Genomic DNA, 22,467 nt, shown 5'->3' with positions numbered 1-22,467 from the left:
TACTTCTGGCTTCAGGCCAGAGCTTTGCACTTGGATTTCACTTTGAGTGCCATAGCCTTGAGTCGCCACATATAATGGGGGCTGCAATGGGTGGAAATGTTGGCTTTCTGCATTGCATTCAAAGGGATCAGAGATGGCGTGAGAGAGTGCCAGTCATGGCCAGACGGAGAAGGGCCAACAGGCGTCGGCACAGGAGGCCTTACCCACCCAGGGTATACCGCCAGCAGTTCTCATATCTGAACATGTCTGAGGAGCAGTGTGTTCGGAGGCTGCGATTCAGAAGGGAGGTGGTCACTGAGATCTGCCACCTGCTTCGCACAGATCTGCAGCCACAGCTGAGGAGCAGGACATTTCTGTCGGTGGCAGTGAAGGTGATGGTGGCTCTCAACTTCTATGCCACCGGCTCCTTCCAATCCGCTACTGGGGACATTGCCAACATCTCCCAGTTCGCAGTACATTGCTGCATCCGCCAGGTGAACAATGCCCTTTTCAGAAGTGTTAAGTCCGTGAATGATTGAGACACGGACTAGCAGGAGAGAAAACAAACAGATCTTTACTGGTGAAAGGCATAAACGAAACTAAACAACAGAGGTTCTCTAGCGCCTTTTATACAGGGGTGCTCACTGCCGGTACTGCAATCTGAGACCAGTTACTCTCTTAAAGGTACATACACAACAATTCCTCCCCTTTTAGATAAACAGTACATAACATTCATTTAACAACTAAATGATAACTAATTACAATTACAATTACTGTTGCTAGATACATTGGTTAAGTTTAAGCAATTATAAGTTCAGTCTTTGAGGAGGCTTCCTGATTCTGTCTGGATAACGCCTCTTTGGGGTATCAGGTTCTTCTGGCAATGTTGAGTCGGGATCAGTGTCGTTGTTTGGTTCATCTGCTTCCAATATTACCGGTTCTGCGGTAGCTGCAATTGGAACGTCGATTTCATTACCAGGTGTATCAGATCGTGGCGTGGAGTTGACGTTTTCCAGTGACTCTAGAATCTGGTCAGCATGGCGTTTTACAATGCTCTCCCCAACATCCACGGTATACATGAGAGGTCCTTGTCGTGTACAAATCGTTCCTGGCTGCCATTTCTCAGTGCGGTAGTCCCGGGCCAAAACTGGTTGACCTATCTTAAAACTCCTGGTCGGCCTTTCATTCATATTCTGAAACTGCCTGTTCTCCACATCTCTTCGGACGTTTGGCTTAACCAAATCCAAGCGGCATCGTAGTCTTCGATTGAAGAACATCATGGCTGGAGTTTGGTTGGTAACCGCATGTGTCGCATTCCGGTAGGCAAACAAGAAGTTGTCCACCTTGTGTTGTAGGGGTATATCTTCATTACACATTGCCTTGATAGCCTTCTTGAATGTTTGGACAAACCTCTCGGCCAATCCATTAGTGGCTGGATGATATGGGGCAGATGTGTAATGCTTAACACCATTGTTCTTTAAGAACCTCCGGAACTCTTCAGACACAAACTGTGGTCCATTGTCAGAGCAAATCTGTTCAGGCAGCCCATTCCTCGCGAATATGGTTCGTAAAACTGTGATAGTTTTTTCCGTGGTGGTTGAGGACATTTTTATTACCTCTGGCCACTTTGAATGTGCATCCACCGCAATTAAAAACATCGAGTCCATGAAGGGACCAGCAAAATCAATGTGCACCCTTTGCCATGGAGATGAGGGCCACTCCCATGGATGCAGAGGAGCTTGTGGTGGGGCGTTTTGGACCTTCTGGCATCCTGCACAGCTCTTGGTCATCTCTTCGATTTCTCTATCGATTCCCGGCCACCACACAAACGCTCTGGCTAAGCTCTTCATTTTTACCCCACCCAGATGACCCTCATGAAGCTCATTGAGCACTCTATCCGTCAACTTAGGTGGAATTACTACTCTGGATCCACACATCAAGGTTCCTTTGCACACTGACAGCTGTTCTCTTCTCGGCGAGAATGCTGGCAGCAGTAGTTCGCCATGTGCTGGCCATCCCTTCACCGTTAAATCATAGACCCGTGATAGTGTCGGGTCATTCCGTGTTTCCTTTTCTATGTTTGCATTCGTCACAGGGAGACATTCGACTATGGTCGAGTGGAATAACTCCATTGGATCCACTGCAAGGTCTTCTTCTTCCACCGTCGGCAACGGTAGACGTGACAATCCATCAGCATTTCCATGCTGTTTAGTTCCTTTGTACTCGATGTCATATTGGTGTGCCCCTAGGAAAAGGGACCATCTCTGCAGCCGTTGTGCTGTCATTATCGGTACGCCCTTCTGAGGGTTGAAAATGGAGACAAGAGGTTGATGATCGGTTAGTAGAGTAAATTTTTGACCGTGCAGATAGTGATTGAACTTCTTCACCCCCCACACTAGGCTGAGGGCCTCTCTGTCAATCTGGGCGTAGTTACGCTCGGCAGAAGTTAACGAGCGTGACGCAAAAGCTATCGGCCTCTCCGAACCATCAAGGAATTTATGTGACAGTACCGCCCCAATGCCGTAGGGAGATGCATCACACGCCAGCCTGATTGGCAGTGCTGGGTTGTAGTGAGCCAATACTTCCTTTGAAGTGATTAAGTCCTTACTCTTCTGAAAAGCACGCTTACAATCATCGCTCCATTTCCATGCTACCCCCGTTCGTAGCAGGGCGTTCAGTGGATGCAGAATTGTCGACAAATTCGGCAAAAACTTATGATAGTAATTCACCAACCCGAGGAATGACCTCAGTTGCGACACATTTTCAGGCGCTGGGGCCTTAACAACCGCTTCAATTTTGTCAGGGGACTTATGTAACCCCTCTTCATCAATCACGTGGCCACAATACGATATCTGTTTCTTAAAAAATTCGCACTTGGGGCGGTTGGCTCGCAGCCCATGTTCCCGTAGTCTAGTGAGCACCTGTTCTAGGTTGTTAAGGTGTTCACTGTCATCTTCACCTGTTACAAGGATGTCGTCCAAGTAACACTGAGTCCCCGGAATCCCTTGCAGGACTTGTTCCATCGCTCTTTGCCATATCGCCGGAGCCGATGCTACTCCGAATACCAATCGATGATACTGGTAAAGACCTTTGTGAGTGTTTATCGTGAGATACTTCCTAGAGGACTCTTCAACCTCCATCTGCAAATATGCTTGTGCTAGGGCAATTTTTGTAAAACGCTTCCCTCCAGACAGCGAGGCGAAGATGTCTTCTATCCTTGGAAGAGGATATTGTACTGTGCGAAGGACAGGGTTCACCGTCACCTTGAAATCCCCACAGATGCGAATCTTCCTTGGTTCTCCGGACTTATTGGTTAACATTTTCTTCATGACAGGAACGATGGGTGTCGCCCACTCGCTCCAGTCGACCTTAGACAACACGCCCGCCTTCTCCAGATTCTCCAGCTCTGCCTCGATGGCTGGGCGAATTGCATATGGTACCGGTCTCGCTTTGAAAAACTTGGGAACTGCATTCTCTTCTATTTTTATCGAGGCGGTTACGCCTTTAAGCGTGCCCAGTTCTTGTTGAAATACCTCTTTGGCGTTAGCTAAGATTGTTGACAATCGTCCAGGAGTGACGTCTTCATCTTTTTTACCGTCCACCGTCATTGCATGAATGGAATGCCAATCTAAGTTTATCTTCCTGATCCATTCCCGTCCCAATAACGGTGGTCCACCATTTGGCAGTATGTAGAGATACAATTTCCGTATTTTCTTGCCATTGTATTCGACAGGCACCCTTATTTTTCCTCTGGGGTATACTTTTTGCCCCGTATACGTCGTCAAGACGATGGATGTCTCTCTCAAGGGTATGTGTGAAACTAGCCGCTCGTAGTCTCGTCGATTCATGACGGTTAGCGCTGATCCTGTATCTAATTCCATTTTAACTTGGGACCCTGCTATCGTGAGTGTGACCCAAATGGTTCGGTGATCCTCTTTTGCGATTACATTGTGAAGTTTGAGACAGCTTAGTCTCCTGTTTCCGGATTCACTATCGCTCATCTGGTCTTCGGAACTACTGTCCGTCATCTTTTGTACTTTCTTGTACGGTTCCTTAGTAGCCTTTTTGTTGTCGCTGGTCTTCTTCCCAGACCTACAAACTCGTGCAATGTGTCCAATCTTCCCGCATTGTCTGCATATTTTGTCTTTGGACCAGCAGTCCTTCTGGTCATGGTTAGTTCTGCCGCAGCGATAACATTTTGCAAATCCCCGTGTCATTTCGTGGGTGCCGTATTCCTGTGGTTTTTGTTGAATTTCTGCAGCTCCCCTGGCTGCTGCTTCATACGATACTGCCACGCTGAAAGCCTTATCTAGCGTCAGCTCTTTTTCTGCGAGTAACTTCTTCTGTGTTCCTTCACTCAGGAGTCCACAGACAAATTTGTCCCGTAGGGTATCTGCCAGTCCTGCTCCGAACTGGCAGTGCTTTGATAGCTTGCGTAGTTCCGTAAGATACTCAGCATTGCTCTCATCTTTGTGCTGAGTTCTCCTGTGGAATTTAAATCTTTCTGCTATCAACAGTGGTGCAGGGTTTAAGTGCTCCTGTAGAACAGCAACAATTTCATTAAAACTCTTCGCCTTCAGTTTGGCTGGAGTAATCAGGTCCCGCAATAGGCCGTACGTTCTAGCGCCCATTAAGTTTAACAATGTCGATGCCTTTTTCCCCTCCGCTATATCGTTTGCCTCGAAATATACCTCGACTCTTTCCACATACGTGGTCCAGTCCTCTAATGTATTATCAAAAGCAGTGATACAGCCAGTCTTCGGCATCTTGCAAATCTAAAATGGCGCCTCCCGCGCTTTGCCTTCTTCTCCGATTTAACAAAATGGCGCCTCCCGCGCTTTTCCTTCTTCCCCGCTGTTGTTAGCGCTGCTTTCCACGGTTTCTTGCGCGTATTCTTTTTCTTTTATTATTTTCCCGTCGTGGAGCGGACCCTCTGGGACACTTCCCTCCCTCTTCTGAGGTCCGAACGCTGCCCAGCTTCGAAGCACCGGCCGCGCCCTGTATGCTCCACCCTCTCTCTCTCTCCTTGCTTCCCGACTCGCTGCCCGGCCCCGTTGAAAGGCCACCCGATCGAGCTTCAGCCCGCCGCAGCCCAGGAAGGATCAGAGCACTACCTGCCACCAGCCCGATTAGCTGGGAAACCACGGACCGAGGAACCCAGCCTGGCTCTGGACAGTCTCTCCTGCAAGTTTTGAAATCGATGATTGACGGTCGATGCCCGTTTCTCGAGTTTCAATGGCCTATTTTTTTTTTTTTTCTTTCTTCTGGCTCCGACCTTCAACAACGTCGTCAGAGCTGCTGCTGAGTTGCAGGTAAGTTCGTTTCTAACTCGTCGCCAGTGTTAAGTCCGTGAATGATTGAGACACGGACTAGCAGGAGAGAAAACAAACAGATCTTTACTGGTGAAAGGCATAAACGAAACTAAACAACAGAGGCTCTCTAGCGCCTTTTATACAGGGGTGGTCACTGCCGGTACTGCAGTCTGAGACCAGTTATTCTCTTAAAGGTACATACACAACAAGAAGGAGGCGTCAGTACATCTCCTTCCCCATGACCCTGGACAAGCAGCAAGAGCGTGCAATGGGATTTGGAAGAATAGCGGGCTTCCCCATGGTCCAGGGCGTAGAAGTGATGAACCAGCAATGGTCAGGCCTTGCTTCAGGGCTGCAGTGTGCAGGGCATGGCAGCCAAACAAGTCGACCCTCCCCCTTTAAGAGCTGACCGGTGCCAGCGTGTCTGCCTTCATTCAGAAACTCACCGCACCTGCACTGCGCCCGCCCTCGGTGTTAGCACCTCGGCACGCCGGCTTAGCGCCTTATGATAGTCATGCATCGCCTGCTTTAGTGCAGCAGCAACCTCTTGGGGCAATGCAACTGAATATCAGCGAAGGCGGCGTTAAGTTGCGCCGGGCGCTAAATTTAGCGAACGCCCGGCTGTAGAGCCCCAAACATGGCTATACTGAATTTCTAGGCCTATATCTCCAATCCTTCATCGTCACTGGGTGAAAATCCTGGAACTCCCTCCCAAACAGCACTGTGGGAGTACCAAGGAAAAAGAAAGTTCAGCTAGGCAGTTTTCTAAAAAGGTAAGATTAACCCCTTGTGGACTGATTCCAATTCCTGCATATAAATAAATAAACTAATACAAGATAGGAGATGTAGTGGACATCTTGGCCTAGAAATTGAGTTTGCGCTGCGCCAGGGCTTTAGCGCCGGAAGTTAGCGCCGGCGCTAAGTCCCTTTGCGCGCGCCAAAAATTCAGTAGCGCCGCGCCCAAACGGCTGCCGGCGCTACTGAAGGGTTTTAGCGCCTGAAAACTGGCGCAATGCGCCGCATTGCAGCGCTATTCCGGCGCTGCGGCGCCCGCTGCGGTGCGGCAGGCTCGGGAAGTGCAGGCCTCCTCCTTCCGTTAAGGAGGAGCTGCCTGCACCCGGCCGCGGCCCGCGCAAATCTCTGCAAAAATGAGCCCAGCACCTCGGACAAGTGCCGGGCTTGCATCTGTTCCGGGGGGCGGGGGGGAGAAGTCCGGGGAGGGAGCTGCGGCCAGGCGGCCGGCGGGAAAGCGGCCGGCCGCCGCGCCTCCTTAAAGCGCCGGCATAGACTCCGGCAACACTCGTTTGCCGGAGTCTTAGTTGCGGCTGCCACTGGCGAGGCGGCCGCAACTGAATTTCGGCTTGGGGCCGGGTTACCACGGCAACCGGGACGCTGCGCACACCGATGACGTCATCGGTGCCGGCGCAGCGCTACCGGTCTACCGCCGCGGAAGGGCCCCAGGCAATTTAGGAACCGGCGCCAATTGCAGCGCTAGGCCCTCTAGCGCCGCAAAATCGGTGCTAAGGGCACTGAATTTCTAGGCCCTTATGTATCCTCGAGGAAATAATTTACCATGATTCAGGTTAAATGTTAGAGTTTGCTACACTAATATAAGTGAGACAAAGAATGAATTTGTTTCAGTTAATAGGAGACTAAAACAGTTGTCAACATGAAAAAGGGATTTGGAAAAAAGGTCTAAACCGTAACAATTTGAATTTCAATGACTAGGGTTTTTAGCTATAAACTTATGACTTTTAGCAGTTTAATTTGCTTAGTGCAGTGATTATGTACTACATTTTCTTCCTTTTCTAACACACTTACAGAACGTACCATACGTGTTTAAGTTCTCAGGTGCATGACAAATAAAGCACAACTGAACAGCTAATCAAAAGGTACCTGCAATAATTTGCTGAATCACTGTTAACTGTTCTAAAGGCATGTAATCATTGTAAAAAAAAACTCAGTCCATCAATCCAATTGTGAAGTCAGCAAATTTGGGCACTCATGGAAGGAACAAGGAGACCTCGAAAGCCTGCTTCACAGATGAGGCCCCACAGATCCTGTGGCTAGTATAAGGGAACAGGAAAATGCCCTCTACAGAATGGCAACAGACCATTGAGTAGAGGGTCCAGCAAACAAGAAAGGCAATTTCAAAATTACCGCACCTCAACGTACAATTAACCTATGTAACGGGCAAATTACTAACATATGAAATTAATAATTTGTGCAGAAGAGTAATTGCTCTTCAGTTTAGTAAAATACTGTTATATATCTCAATTGGCATGGAGCAGGTTTCACATCGATAATTATGAGCAAAATAACATATATTTAATTAACTTTGCACCTTTTAAGATAATTATCCTTCTATTGTGATAGTCTTCCTAAAAACAAATTCACTGTTTTAGTAAAGTATAAAGCTAATATATATTTACAAAAATATATTTTTAATACCGTTTAAAAAAAATCCACTTGCAACCACAGAAACCATTAGTCAACGTGCTTGTCTTGAGACTGATCATTGTAACAGGCTTTACATTGTAGGCATACATAAGTAAGACCTGAATGAAGCAAAAAAAAGCAAGTTTCAGTTATTTTTTTTTCTTTTCCTCATTCATAGATGACATTTGCAATGCAGTAAAATAATTACCCCTTTTTAAATAAAAACAGAAAATACTGGAAATACTCAGCAGTTCAGGCAGCATCTGTGGAGAGAGAAACAGAGTTAACGTTTCAGGTCGATGACCCTTCGTCAGAACTGGAAAAAGTTAGAGATATAGCAGGTTTTAAGTACATGCAGAGGCAGGGAAAGGGGAGGAAACAACAAAAGGGAAGGTCTGTGATAGGATGGAAGGCAGGAGCGATTAAATGATAAAAGAGATGACTGTACAAGGCAAAGGGAGATGGTAATGGGACAAGTAAAGAAACAAAAGATGGGTCTAGAGGAGGTGTAAATGGGAATATCAGAATCATCAGCAACAGCTGCCATCTGAAAAAATGGGGGCCGAGGTTATGATCTGAAATTGTTGAACTCTATGTTGAGTCCAGAAGGCTGTAAATTTCCTAATCAAAAGAGGAGGAGCGGTTCCTCGAGCTTGCGTTGAGCTTCTTGGAACAGTGTAGGGTGCCGAGGGTAGAGAGGACAGACTGGGAGTGGGGTGGAAAATTAAAGTGACAGGTGACCAGAAGCTCGGGGTCAAGCTTGCGGACTGAACGGAGGTGTTTCGCAAGGCGGTCACCCAATCTGTGTTTGGTCTCCCCAGTGTAGAGGAGACCGCATCGTGAGCAGTGAATACAGTATACTAAATTGCAAGAAGTACAAGTAAATCGCTGTTTCACCTGGAAGGAGTGTTTGGGGCCCTGGATGGTGGGAAGGGAGGAGGTAAAAGGGCAGGTGTTGCATCTCCTGTGCTTGCAAGGGAAGGTGCCGTGGGAAGGGGAAAGGGGTGATTGAGAAGTGGACAAGGGTGTCGTTGAGGGAGCGGTCCCTTCGGAATGCTGAAAGAGGGGGGGAGGGGAAGATGTGTTTGGTGGTGGGATCACGCTGGAGGTGGCGGAGGATGATCCGTTGAATGTGGAGGCTGGTGGGGTGAAAGGTGAGGACAAGGGGAACCCTATTGTGGTTCTGGGAGGATGGGGAAGGGGTGAGACCAGAAGTGCGGGAAATGGAACGGACTCAGTCGTGGGCCCTGTCAACCACAGTAGATGGGAATCCTCGGTTAAGGAAAAAGGAAGACATATCAGACGCACTGGTATGGAAGGTGATCATTGTCAGAACAGATGCGGCGGAGACGGAGAAACTGGGAGAGTGGAATTGAGTCCTTACAGGAAGTGGGGTGGGAGGAAATATAGTCAAGGTAACTGTGGGAGTCAGTGGGCTTATAGTAGATGTTGGTTGATAGCCTATCCCCAAAAATGGAGACAGAGAAGTCGAGGAACAGAAGGGTAGGTGATGGACCATGTGAAGGTAGCAAAGAGAATGACATTTTCTAGTTCAGGGCGAGGTCAGGAAACAGCATGGATACAGTCATCAAGAGGGGAGGGAGGGTGTAGTGTATGTACCTTTAAGGGGAGAACTACTTTTTACAGCTCCTGTATACTGTAGTACCGGCAGTGACCACACCGGTATATAAACCCTGAGTAGGTATCTGTACTTTAGTTTTTGAGTAACCTGCATCCAGTAAACACCTGTTAATTGTTCCTCTGCAGTCTCTGTTGATTTATTGAAGAATACCATACATTAACATTCACGGATCCAACAGTGGCGACGATTGATTCGAACCTACCTGCAATTCTGTAAAAGAAGGCCGATTCCACCAGTGTGGGCGTCGACCATCCGGAGAGGACTTGAACATCGCAGAGGAGGCTGTGGAGAGCTGGGCTTGGTTCCCCAGTCGAGACGATCCAGTACAGTGGGCTGGCAGCAGGTACGGCGCAGACCCTTCCCGGACGGCAGTGGCTGGAGCCGATCGACGGCACACAAAAAGGCCGAGCAGCGTCGACGGGGTAAGAGAGAGGATGAAGCACATAGGGCGCAGCCGGGGTTGAAGACCGAGCGACGTCAACGAGAGAAGGGAAAACGCGCAGAGCGCAGCCGGGGTTTCAAGGGCTGAGCAGCGTCCGCGGGGGAGGAAAGAAGCACGGGAGACGCCATTTTGAGCCGGCGGAGAAGAAGGGAGCGTGCGGGAGATGCCATTTTTAGCCAGTCTAACCACACCCAAGGATGCAGAAGAGTGGCAGTGTCACAGCGTTCGACAATGAAATCGAAGATTGGGCAACATATATAGAACGTGTAGAAGTGTACTGCAAGGCGAATGAAGTGCCAGATGCCAGGAAAGCACTGGTATTGTTGAATTCCATGGGTGCAAAAACGTACGGCTTACTGCGAAACCTAATAACCCCAGAGAAGCCAGTGAAAAAGGATTTTGAAAGCATAGTGGCAATCCTACAGGACCACTTAAACCCCACACCGCTGTTGATAGCTGAAAGATTTAAGTTTCACAAAAGGAACCAGCATAAAGACGAAAGTAATGCTGAGTATTTAACGGAACTGTGCAAACTATCGAAACACTGCCAGTTTGGAACGGGACTAGCAGATACTTTAAGGGACAAGTTTGTGTGTGGGCTTCAAAGTGAAGGAACCCAGAAACGGCTTCTATCAGAAAAGGATCTTACGCTGGACAAGGCTTTCAGCATGGCAGTATCACACGAAGCAGCCGCACGGGGCGCTGCAGAGATACAACGGAGATCGCAAGGATATGGCACAAATGAAATGTCATATGGAGCAGTGAAGTGTTATCGCTGCGGCAAAACAACACACGACCACAAGGACTGTTGGTTCAAGGACCAAGTGTGCAGACAGTGTGGAAAAGTAGGACACAGTGCAAGTGTCTGCAGGTCGGGAAAGAAAACCAGCAGCAAGAAATCTCCACAGGAGAAGTACAAAAAGGTACATAAGGTGACGGAGAGTAGTTCAGACGAACAGAAAAGTGATACAGACTCCGGAAGCAAGGAGCTGGGTTGTCTGAAACTACATCATGTAATCAAAATGGAGGATCACCAAACTATCTGGGTCACGCTCAAGATAGACGGAGTCCAGGTGAAAATGGAATTGGACACAGGATCAGCCCTAACAGTCATAAACCAAAGGGACTACAAGCGGCTATTCTCACATATACCCTTGAGAGATACAGAGATTGTCTTGAAGACGTACACGGGGCAAAAAGTCTACCCCAAAGGAAAAATAAGTGTGAACGTGATATACAACGGCAAGGAAACACCAAAAATGGACATATATGTATTGCCAGATGGAGGACCGCCACTACTAGGGCGTGAATGGATCCGGAAGATACAGCTAGATTGGCATTCCATACAAGCACTGACTGTAGATGCCAAAAAGGATGACGACGTCACACCGGGACGACTGTCAAAAATACTAACTGCTGCACAAGAAGTGCTCCAGGAAGGACTCGGAACACTAACGCAACGATCAAAATAGAGGAAAATGCAAGCCCAAAGTTTTTTAAGGCCAGACCGGTACCTCATGCGATCCGCCCAGCCGTCGAAGCAGAGCTGGAAGGTTTGGAACGTTCAGGAGTGCTATCGAAAGTGGACTGGAGCGAGTGGGCTACACCCATCGTTCCTGTAGTGAAGAGGTCGTTGAGTAATACGCCTGGGGAACCAAAGAAGGTTCGCATCTGTGGGGACTTTAAGGTGACAGTGAACCCAGTCCTTCACACTGTACAATATCTGCTTCAGCGGATTGAAGATATTTTCGCCTCGCTATCTGGAGGGAAACGCTTCACTAAGATTGATCTGGCCCAGGCATACCTGCAAATGGAGGTAGAAGAAGCCTCGAAACAGTACTTCACGATCAACACTCATAAAGGTCTCTACCAATACAACTGGCTAGTGTTCGGGGTAGCATCAGCTCCGGCTATTTGGCAAAGGGCAATGGATCAAGTCCTGCAAGGGATTCCAGGGACCCAGTGTTATTTGGACGACATCCTGGTCACGGGTGAAAATGACAGTGATCACCTCGCCAACCTGGAGCAGGTGCTCACTAGATTGAAGGATTATGGGCTCCGAGCTAATCGCCACAAATGCGAGTTTTTCCAGAAGCAGATCTCGTATTGTGGCCACGTTATTGATGAAGAGGGGTTACATAAGTCCCCTGAAAAGATTGAGGCAGTAGTCAAGGCTCCAGCACCGGAAAATGTGTCACAACTGAGGTCATTCCTCGGGTTGGTGAACTACTACCATAAGTTCTTGCCGAATTTGTCTACAGTTCTACACCCACTGAACACCCTACTGCAAACGGGGGTACCATGGAAGTGGAATGACGAATGTAAACGAGCTTTCCAGAAGTGCAAAGAATTGATCACATCAAAAGAGGTGTTGGCTCATTTCAACCCGGCACTACCAATTCGGCTGGCGTGTGATGCATCACCCTATGGCATTGGAGCGGTGCTGTCGCACAAATTCCCGGACGGCTCGGAGAGGCCAGTAGCCTTTGCGCCTCGGTCACTAACCTCAGCCGAGCGTAACTGCGCCCAGATTGACAGGGAGGCCCTCAGCCTAGTGTGGGGAGTGAAAAAGTTCAACCACTATCTGCACGGGCAGAAGTTCACCTTGCTGACTGACCACCAACCACTTGTCTCCATCTTTAACCCAAAGAAGGGCGTTCCGGTGATGACTGCGCAACGGCTACAAAGATGGTCCCTTTTTCTAGGGGCGCACCAATATGATATCGAGTATAACGGTACGAAACAGCATGGAAACGCTGATGGGCTATCACGCCTGCCACTACCTACTGCGGAGGAAGCACCAGCAGTGGATCCTGTCGAAATATTTCATTCGACTATAATTGAATGCTTGCCAGTAACTAACGCTGGTATAGAGAAGGAGACCCGAAATGACCCGACACTGTCTCGGGTATATGATTTGACGGTGAAGGGATGGCCAGCACATGGCGACTCACTGTTGCCAGCATTCTCATCCAGAAGGGAACAGCTGTCAGTATGCCAGGGGACCTTGATGTGTGGATCCCGAGTGGTAATTCCACCCAAGTTAAGGGAGAGAGTGCTCAATGAGCTTCACGAAGGCCATCTGGGAGGGGTGAAAATGAAAAGCCTTGCTAGGGCTTATGTGTGGTGGCCGGGGATCGATCAGCAAATCGAGGACCTGACAAAGAGCTGCTCAGGATGCCAGAAGGTCCAAAATGCACCACCACATGCCCCTCTACACCCATGGGAGTGGCTCTCATCTCCATGGCAACGGGTGCATATTGATTTTGCTGGTCCATTCATGGACTAAATGTTTTTAATAGCTGTGGATGCGCACTCGAAATGGCCTGAGGTGATCAAAATGTCCTCCACCACCACGGAGAAAACTATTGCAGTCCTACGGACCATCTTTGCCAGGAACGGCTTGCCAGAGCAGATTTGCTCTGATAACGGACCACAGTTTGTGTCCGAAGGGTTTCGATGATTTATGAAAAGGAATGGGGTAAGGCATTACACCTCCGCTCCGTATCATCCAGCCACCAATGGATTGGCTGAGAGGTTTGTACAAAGCTTTAAAAAAGCAGTAAGGGCCATGTGCGATGACGACATTCCACTGCAGCATAAGGTGGACAATTTCCTGTTAGCCTACAGAAATGCGACACATACAGTCACCAACCAGACCCCGGCCATGATGTTCTTTAACCGAAGGTTGAGATCTCGTCTGGATTTGCTCAAACCAAATGTACGAAGAGATGTTGAGAATAAGCAATTCCAGCACATCAATGAGAAGCCGACAAGGAGCTTCAGTGTAGGGCAACCAGTCTTGGCTCGCGACTACCGAACAGAGAAATGGCAACCAGGAACGATAGGCACACGGCAGGGGCCACTAATGTACACTGTGGATGTTGGGGAGAACATTGTGAGACGCCATGTCGATCAGATCCTAGAGTCACAGGAAAGAGTCCACCCCAGGTCTCGCGTACCTGGTGATGAACCCGACATCTACCCCAGAAACAGTAGCATCGGAAGCTGATGAACCAACCGACGACAGGGGGCCAGAATCGCCTCCGCACCAAGAGCAAGACACTCAGGAAAGGCGCTATCCAGAAAGGATCAGGAAGCCGCCCCAAAGACTGAATTTATAAATGGATTATTTGCCGTTAATGTTACATGTTAAAAGTGTTAATTGTTAAATGAATGTTATGGTACTGTTAATCTAAAAGGGGAGGAATTGTAGTGTATGTACCTTTAAGGGGAGAACTACTTTTTACAGCTCCTGTGTATTGTAGTACCGGCAGTGACCACACCGGTATAAACCCTGAGTAGGGATCTGTACTTTAGTTTTTGAGTAACCTGCATCCAGTAAACACCTGTTAATTGTTCTTCTGCAGTCTCTGTCGATTTATTGAAGAATACCATACATTAACATTCACGGATTCAACAGAGGGGACCTGAATAGGATTGGAACAAAGAATGTTCCACATATCCCATTAAAAGGCAGGCATAGCTAGGACCCATGCGGGTTCCCATAGCAACACCTTTTATTTGGAGGAAGTGAGTGGAGTCAAAGGAGAAGTTGATCAACGTGAGAACAAGTTCAGCCAGGTGGAGGAGGGCGGAGGTGAATGGGGACTAGTTGGGCCTCTGTTCAAAGAAGAAGCGGAGCGCCCTCAGGCCGTCCTAATGGGGGATGGAAGTGTAGAGGGATTGGACCCGTGACTACCCTGATGAAGTTTCAGTGTCAGGAGTCTCCATTGTCACAATCAATGTTGTTTCATTGCTTTCTAGTGCTGCATCTCCAGGCAGGGAAAGGTGGCAACAAAATGCTGCTAACGTTATTACTGTTCTCGTGCAGGCCACTGCTGAGACCATCTCCTGACTAAGCACAAAGATCTGCTCGAATGTAGAATGGAGGTCTTTGAAACCCTTTCTAATGGTTGCACTTAAGGTTTCCCAAGACAGCCAAATGTGGCTTTGATTGTTCCTTGAATCTTGCACCACAAATCATTAATAGCAGCAGTGTTACCATTCAGGACAGATGGTCCAACTGTGTGTATATGGCCAGCGTTACTGAAGTCAACACTACAGTTGTCACTACTGAAGCTCTCTGCTCCATGGCAGACTCACTGATCATAACCACTCTTCCACCCTTACATTACTATTGACATAAAGTCAAAACCGTGCTCAACACATTCCAGGCGCTCTTATCAACCTCAGTTGGAAGCAATGCACTTAGGGTAGGATAAAAAGGCAAGTCATCAGGGGCATGCAGCACACAGGACCTCTATCTACAATGCGCTGACCCATCATCACTAGTCTCCTACCTGACACAATCACCTCTGATTCGTATTTCATTGTATGTTGCCTCCCCAGTTCGCTAAATAATGGCCACGCAATTTCTGTCTCTGGGCTTTGTGTCGGTGTGACTGTTAATGCAAGATGCCCTGGTGAGTGGTGCTGTATCAGGGTTGCAGCAGACTTTCATCATCCTCTGTGAGAATGAATGGCACTTTATTGATCTGGCTATTATTTTGTCAATTTATGGCCTATTAACCACATTTCCTTAAGAGTCTGTGAAGACATAGGATATAACATGTGGTGGACTGGATGGAATATGTGTTTTGGAAGATATGACTAGGTGTCCAATCTCTTCAATATCTGAGCCTTCCACTGCTCTAAGCTGAAGAGCTCCATATGTGTTGGTCATATGGTGTTAATAAGTAGTCCTGGTGTTGGCCCCATCTGTTCTTTTCCTTGTTTGCTGTTCATGTAAATCTGACTTTTAAGAGATATAGGGGTTTAATTTTCTGTGGGGTGAGAGAGTTGGCATGAGATATTTTTGGAGGCTTTCTGCCTCGAACACCCAGCAGTTTGTCTCTCCTCTACCCTACTTTATTGAGGAAAGTTTGCAGGTTCAACGTATTGAAGCTCTGGCTCTTCTCATGTCTCTGTACTGTGCCCTCGTCCCTTCTCTGGCATTCTTTGCCAGCTGCTCTTGTGGTAGGCATTCTTGAAAAGAGGCACAAAAACACATATATCCAGTCAAGCTACCTGACAGAGAACCAAGTGAGACACGCACTTTGCTACCTACCTACCCGCTCCCCCAGTCTGCTACTGCAATTTTCACCCAGAATTGGATTTTTAAAGGCGGCACTCCAATTTCCAATTACCCCAGCACATTACTCCTGTTTTACATGGGATTTACACCAATGACTCCTCCAATGGATACACAAATGAGTTGACCTCCAAAATTCTTTTGCAAACAGCTCTCCAGACCATCAGCAGGCACAATTCATGTCGCATTGGTGCAAATGTGGAGCAACTGACTGTGCGGAATTTCAGGGTTGAAAACTGCAATTGGTTCACCTAGTTGGCTATTTGTATGCTGTTTTGCACCTAGTTATTACCTTCTGAGTTTCACAACTTGTAGGAGGTGTTACCAGAGCTGGCAGGTACCACTGGATATGTAGCTCTTTGTCTGTAGCATGTACTGCCATGCTCATCTGGGGAGAAAGTTTACCAATGTAACTGTTCGCTGGGGATGTTAACACATATTCTCCAAAGACACTTGTGTAAATCTGCAACATACAAAATGACTAATTAATGTCTAATTAATAAAGGCTTAAAGTTCGATGGCTCTGCTCATGTTTGGAATTTAGCAACATGAAAGTGGTAACATCAAATACAGCCATTAAACATCTTAGAACAACTAATATAATCTTAAAGAAGGCTGGAAGCAAGTTCTCGGAATTACAGGCCTCTTAGCTAGGGGCTGACTGAGGAAAAAATCTTGTTGTCTTTTGAGGTCACGAATCCCAAGTGGCTAGTGATGTAAAGTCAATAATTGTAAGTTGATGTGGGTTTATGAAAGGGAGACCAGGGGCGGGAATTTCCTCCCATGCTCCACTGTGGAACTATGTTTCCACCCCACTTCCTGTGAAGTTATATCGGCAGAGTGGCAGCAGCTCCGAGGAAATTCGCGGCTCATGTCACTGAGGAGCATTTTGTCAGATGCTAGTCACGACTGGCATCCACTAATACCTTTTACCTCCTCCCTTCCCACCAAGCGTGACCCTGAGCTTCCGGTCGCCTGTCATTTTAATTTGCTGTCCCACTCTCACTCTGACCTCTCTGTCCTTGGCCTCCTACACTGTTCCAATGAAGCTCAACGTAAACTCGAGGAACAGCACCTCATCTTTCTATTAGGCATGTTACAGCCTTCCAGACGCAACATTGAATTCAACAATTTTAGATCATAACCTCTTCCTCCATTTTTTCAGATGGCAGCTGTTGATGATTCTGATATTCCCATTTACACCTCCTCTAGACCCATCTTTTGTTTCTTTACTTGTCCCATTACCACCTCCTTTCGCCTTGTATCATCATCCCTTTTGTCATTTAATCACTTCTGTCTTCCACCCTATCACACCCTTTTGTTCTTTCCTCCCCTTCCCCCCCTTTCCCTGCTTCTGTATTGCTTAAAATCTGTTACATCTCTAACTTTTTCCAGTTCTGATGAAAGGTCATCGACCTGAAACGTTAACTCTGTTTCTCTCTGCACAGATGCTGCCTGGCCTGCTGAGTATTTCCAGCATCTTCTGTTTTTATTTAAAATTTACAGCATCTACAGTATTTTGCTTTTCCATTAATACTATCTGTTTGGGCAATGACATTTTTCAGATTCCTGAATAATTTCAGCTTATTAGTTCGGGTTGATAGGGAAGGGGAAAAAAAACCCTGAAAGGGTATTCAATGCACAGTGAAAAGGGGCTAGGGAATTGATTATGCCAACTGTTGCCAATCAATACAGGAATGAGCCATACAAGCCAAGAAGATAGAGATGTACAAGATTATGACAGGTTTGGATAGGCTAGATGGGGAAAGGCTGTTTCCACTAGTTCATGGTATAAGGACTAGGGGATACAGATTTAAGGTTTTGGGCAAGAGATACAGGGGGGAATGTGAGGAAAAACCTTTTTACGCAGCGAGTGGTGATGACCTGGAACTCGCTGCCGACGGAAATGGTGGAAGCGGAGACACTCAATGTTTTCAAGGGGAGGCTGGATAGGCACTTGAAGGAAATAAACTAGCAGGGCTACGGGGATAGAGCGGGGGAATGGGACTGACTGGATTGCTCTACAGAGAGCCGGCACGGACTCGATGGGCTGAATGGCCTCTTTCTGTGCCGTTATGACTCTATAAAAGGTTCCCAGGTTTGATCCCGGTCTATGCTGAGTTTGCTGATCTCAACTGGAGCAGGAGTATAGGCACTACTTTTGGCTTCAGTATTCAGTTAGAGAGGGGAAATCATGGTTCCCATTCCTGATTGCTCCCCAATGACCACTGTTGGAAGTTCATATGTATGGACATCAGATGATGATAGAAGCAGGTTTGCCTGTGATGCGCAGCAGTCGAAGACTGTGTTAACATCTAGATTTACACATGAAAAATGGTCTTAGATGAGGTACCAGAGGGCACCTGGCATCTAGAGAACAGTACCTCAGCAACAAATCAAGTCAACACCTTCAGGAAGGAGGGGGGGGGGGGCAAATGGGAAAAAGCAGAGTGGGAAAAAAAGTGTTAATCAATAATAAGACTTAGATTTTTCAACTTATTTTAGTAGTGCTATTGATATTCTTCATTCTGAACTCATTTTCTTGAATATCATTGGGGTGTACATTTTTCATTGGCTGCGTTTCATATTGTTCTACACTGATTTTAGGAGATTTGGATAAGTTTCCCTGGGTCGCTCCGACTGCAAAATATGACCGTGAAAACATACAATCCTAAATCCCATTCATCCACTGTTAAAAAACACAGCAAAAGTTGGGCTGCAGTGTACACAATTTAAATTTGTTGATAATTTCAAAAGCTTAAAAAGTTAAGCCTGGCATCTTTATCTAAGATGTCACCAATCTAACAGTGTGCTACAATTTGTAAAACACTTTAGCCAAATTTTTATTTTGCAGACCGTAAATGTAGGCTATTTAATTTCTCATTTGGAAATGTCTGCAGTGCAGCTGACACAGCCACCTTCGAATCTGTCATCAGTTCTGGGCTCTGGATGCCAATTCTGTATGAGAATCTATGAAGCAAGGCGAGGCTTGGCGAGGATCACTTCTTAAAAAATAGACTTTTTCAGGTTCCATTTTGTGTTTTGTTATCTTTCTTTAACATTTTAACTCACAATGTTTAAATAAGTGTGCTTATTTGAAGCAATCTCTTCAAAACAGCATGAATTAGTGCACTAAACTCACTCTTGGCAGTATTTGTGCACAACTTTATCTCAGCAGCTGAGAGTACACAATAGGCTAGATTGTACAAGACTAGTGGAAGTAACTAGTTTGATGGGCTGAAGCCTTTCTTAATCTGTGCTGTCTGATGTCACTGAGCATGACTACAGCAAACAGTTATAACAAACTTCCTAAACTATATCAAATAACATTACAGGAAGGGCTAATGAGGCGCTAATATTTTTTTAATGTGTGATGCTGAAAATTTAGACAGCCTGTGTATGCCATTCAAGAAGCTCATTCTGTGAAATCTTTGGAAAATTCACCACAAAATATTGCAAACGTAAATTTCACCTCAGGGCAGAAGTCCGGGAATCTGAGACTCCTGTTGAATAGTTCATATAGGATTATAGGAATACTCTCAACATAGCAAGAATCTTTATATGCAGGTAGGTGGGTCATTAAAAATGGATGCATTACTCCCAGTCGTAGACAAAGGCCTGTGTTAAAAACAGGTGTATGAACTCCATCTTCAGTGTCATTCATAGCACACTTGAATAAATCTCTATCAACTGAAAGAAAAATATTTAAGGATTCAATTTTAAAATACAAATGTAAAATATCTCAAGTATTCATAACTAAAGATCCTTTGCTCCAAAACAATAATCTTATAACACACTCATGACTGGTGTCAATTGCTGCACTTCTGTAACTGTAATAAATCTTTATATTGCCCAGTTTTTAACCCATATTACTAAATTAATATTATACTCGCCAGCCTCTTTAAACCAACAACAATCACTAATAGGTGAGAACATCAACATAAATTTAAAATGTTGGGGCAGTTAATACACTGCCCATTCAGGTTGTCAGTTTATCTCGAGGGTGTGGGCTTGAATCAAGCAAGAATGTCACTTCTCTCTACCAATAAAAGAAGAGTCCCTTTTCTTGCCAAGTGTAACCAAAATGAGTGAATAGTCTTAATCCAGGTCTGAATGGTAAAGGACCTATTGTACAAAACTGCCCCTATTTTGTAACCCATGGCTGGAGTGAACAACGAAAAAATTCACAATGATGCAGTAAGTGTTGTTCTTCTGAGGTGGCAAAGTCACATTGTTGGGGCCAGCTGGAGAGAGTTTTACTCTTCACCTAACCTAAGTCATACCTGACCTGGAATTGCTTGATATTGACAATTGATGGCACTAAAATAAGCAAAAATATTCACTGAGAAGAAAGAAGTACATAAAACTTAGAATCAAAGCTAATAAAAAAATGTCAATACAGTAAATTGCACCAACTGCGTACACAGGTGCAATGGGCGTCAGCCAGTAGCACTCTCGTCTCTGAAGGTCAGAAGGTTGTGGGCTCAAGCCCGACTCTAGCGAGTTCAGCACATAAGATGACACTTCAGTGCAGTACTGTCAGAGGTACATCTTTTTGGATGAGATGTGAACCCGAGGTCCCATCTGCTCTCTCAGGAGGATGTAAAAGATCCCACAGCACTATTTGAAGAAGAGCAGGGGAGTTCTCCCCGGTGTCCCGGCCAATATTTATCCCTCAACCAACATCACTAACACAGATTATCTGGTCATTATCATAAGATCTGTTTGTGGGAGCTAGCAGTGTGTAAATTGGCTCCCGTGTTTCCACTTCAAAAGTACTTTATTGGCTGTAAAGTGCTTTGGAACGTGCTGCGGTCATTAAAGATTCTGTGTAAATGCAAGTCTTTGTTTCCTTAATTTTGGTGGGTACCATACTTTAGGGCAGAATCTGGATCCACCAAGCTTCTGCTCTATTGAAGGCAAACATAGGAATTGTGCTTGGGGGGGTGTTATAAATCTCATCATTCATCAAGAAACTACTCGTGAAATAACGCTGGATGGCCAGCTGGTGGCGCCGTCCAAGGAGTATAAATACTCAGGCGTCGGCCCCAGCTTGCCCAGGGACATTTTGTAAGACAGGAACTAGTGAAGTACAACTAGACCTCCATGTTTTGAAACAAGTTGATTAAAGCCTTGCTTTATACTCAAACCAAGTGCGTAGTGAATTTTATTACGTCAGGGGGTACAGGCACTTCCGATCCCGTAGTTTGGGACCATGTCGGAAGGTGTTGACAGGCTTCCCTGGGAATTTCACCCCAAGTGTCACTGATACGCCTAGTGTGATCCATGTCTTGCTGAGAGCAGGTATAAGTTCTGTTGTGAGCCTGAATTTGAAACTGCAAATAGTAATCATTCGCAGATTGTCATTGCTACAGGTATTGTAGGATACAGCTAGGAGAACGTTGGAGTAGTCGAGAGAGGAGGTGACAAATGGATGGATCAGGGTTTCAGCACAAGGCTGAGGCAGGGGTTGAAGTGGGTGAGTTGAATAGACACCAAGGTTGCAGCCTAAGACAATGACCAAGGAGGGGGATGGAATCAGTGGTCAGGATATGGAGTTTGTGTTGGGGACTGAAGACAATAGCTTCAGTCCCAATGTTCAACTGAATCTTTGGGGGGCTCCGGAGGTAACAGTGCAAGGTGGGAAGAGAAGCCATTGCTGAAGATGCTCTGGCTATGAATGGATAAGTAAGAATGGAATCAGGTGAGGGCAATTCCACTGAGCAGAACAACAGAGGAGAGACATTGGAGGAGGATGGTGTGTTAGACTGTGTCAAAGGCTGCCTGGAGGTCGAGGAGGATGAGGTGGGATAATGAACCAGTGTCACAGTCATAGAGGATGTAATTTGTGACTTTGATAAGGGCCGTTTCAGTGCTGTGTCAATGATGGAAACCTGCTTGGAGAGATTCAAACATGGAGTTGCAGGAAAGATGGACACAGATTTGGGAGGCGACAAAATGTTCAAGAACTTTGGAGAGAAGGTTGGAAATGGAGGTGAGGGTGAAAAGGGCTGGGGAGATGAGTTTAAGGAGATGGTTGGTAGTGAAGAAAAGTCAGGGGTTATCTTTGCTCTCCTCAATGATCCTGGAATAGTGTGCGGTTTAGCGGAGGAGAGTACGGCCCAATAGCACTTGTGATCCAGCCACATATGGTGATTATTGGCTAAACCACTTGTGCTCTAGATTTGCTCAAGTATGTGCCCCTTGGACTTAAGTGAGTGAAGCTGGAGGTTATAGCGGAGGATCAACCGAAATGGGAGATTAAAAGTTTCACTGGTGACCAGGGCATCAACGGTGGACATGAGGGAGTGGATAAGCAAATTGATGGCTTCATATTATGACAAATGGAGGGCCAAAGACTAGGTAGTTGGGATTTAGGGAATGCAGTTGTCACAGAAGGAAGTGGGGTTGGAGTGGGTGGGGGATGTGGTGGCAAGAGAAAAATTCGGTTGCTTTGCGCCTCCCGTTAGCGCCCTAAAAGGGCGCTAACGGGGCGCAAAGCAACTAGCGCCCGGGCGTGGCGCCGCCAACGCCCCCCGTGAAATTCAGCTCACGATCT

The 22,467-nt window shown here is 46.6% G+C and overlaps 1 protein-coding gene across 4 annotated transcripts in view; it reads right to left on the bottom strand.

Moving 5' to 3' along the window:
- The window catches only part of cfap54 (cilia and flagella associated 54), an 859,633-nt gene that overhangs the window by 19,669 nt on the left and 817,497 nt on the right, over nt 1-22,467 (bottom strand). For 3 of the 4 annotated variants that reach the window (XM_086009902.1, XM_086009901.1, XM_086009904.1), the window contains 3 exons: nt 19,381-19,598; nt 16,201-16,371; nt 7,743-7,849 (listed from right to left, as the gene is read on the bottom strand). In XM_086009902.1, the coding sequence (XP_085866028.1) occupies nt 7,743-7,849; nt 16,201-16,371; nt 19,381-19,598 (496 nt within the window). The remainder of the gene's footprint in view (nt 1-7,742; nt 7,850-16,200; nt 16,372-19,380; nt 19,599-22,467) is intronic. The other variant, XM_086009903.1, reaches the window with a different exon arrangement.

Source organism: Somniosus microcephalus, chromosome 17 (genome assembly GCF_052327205.1).
Source record: "Somniosus microcephalus isolate GS21.2 chromosome 17, FLI_Smic_1.0, whole genome shotgun sequence".
In the NCBI taxonomy this organism is placed as follows: Eukaryota; Metazoa; Chordata; class Chondrichthyes; order Squaliformes; family Somniosidae; genus Somniosus; species Somniosus microcephalus.
This window is presented reverse-complemented; position numbering and strand designations above follow the sequence as displayed.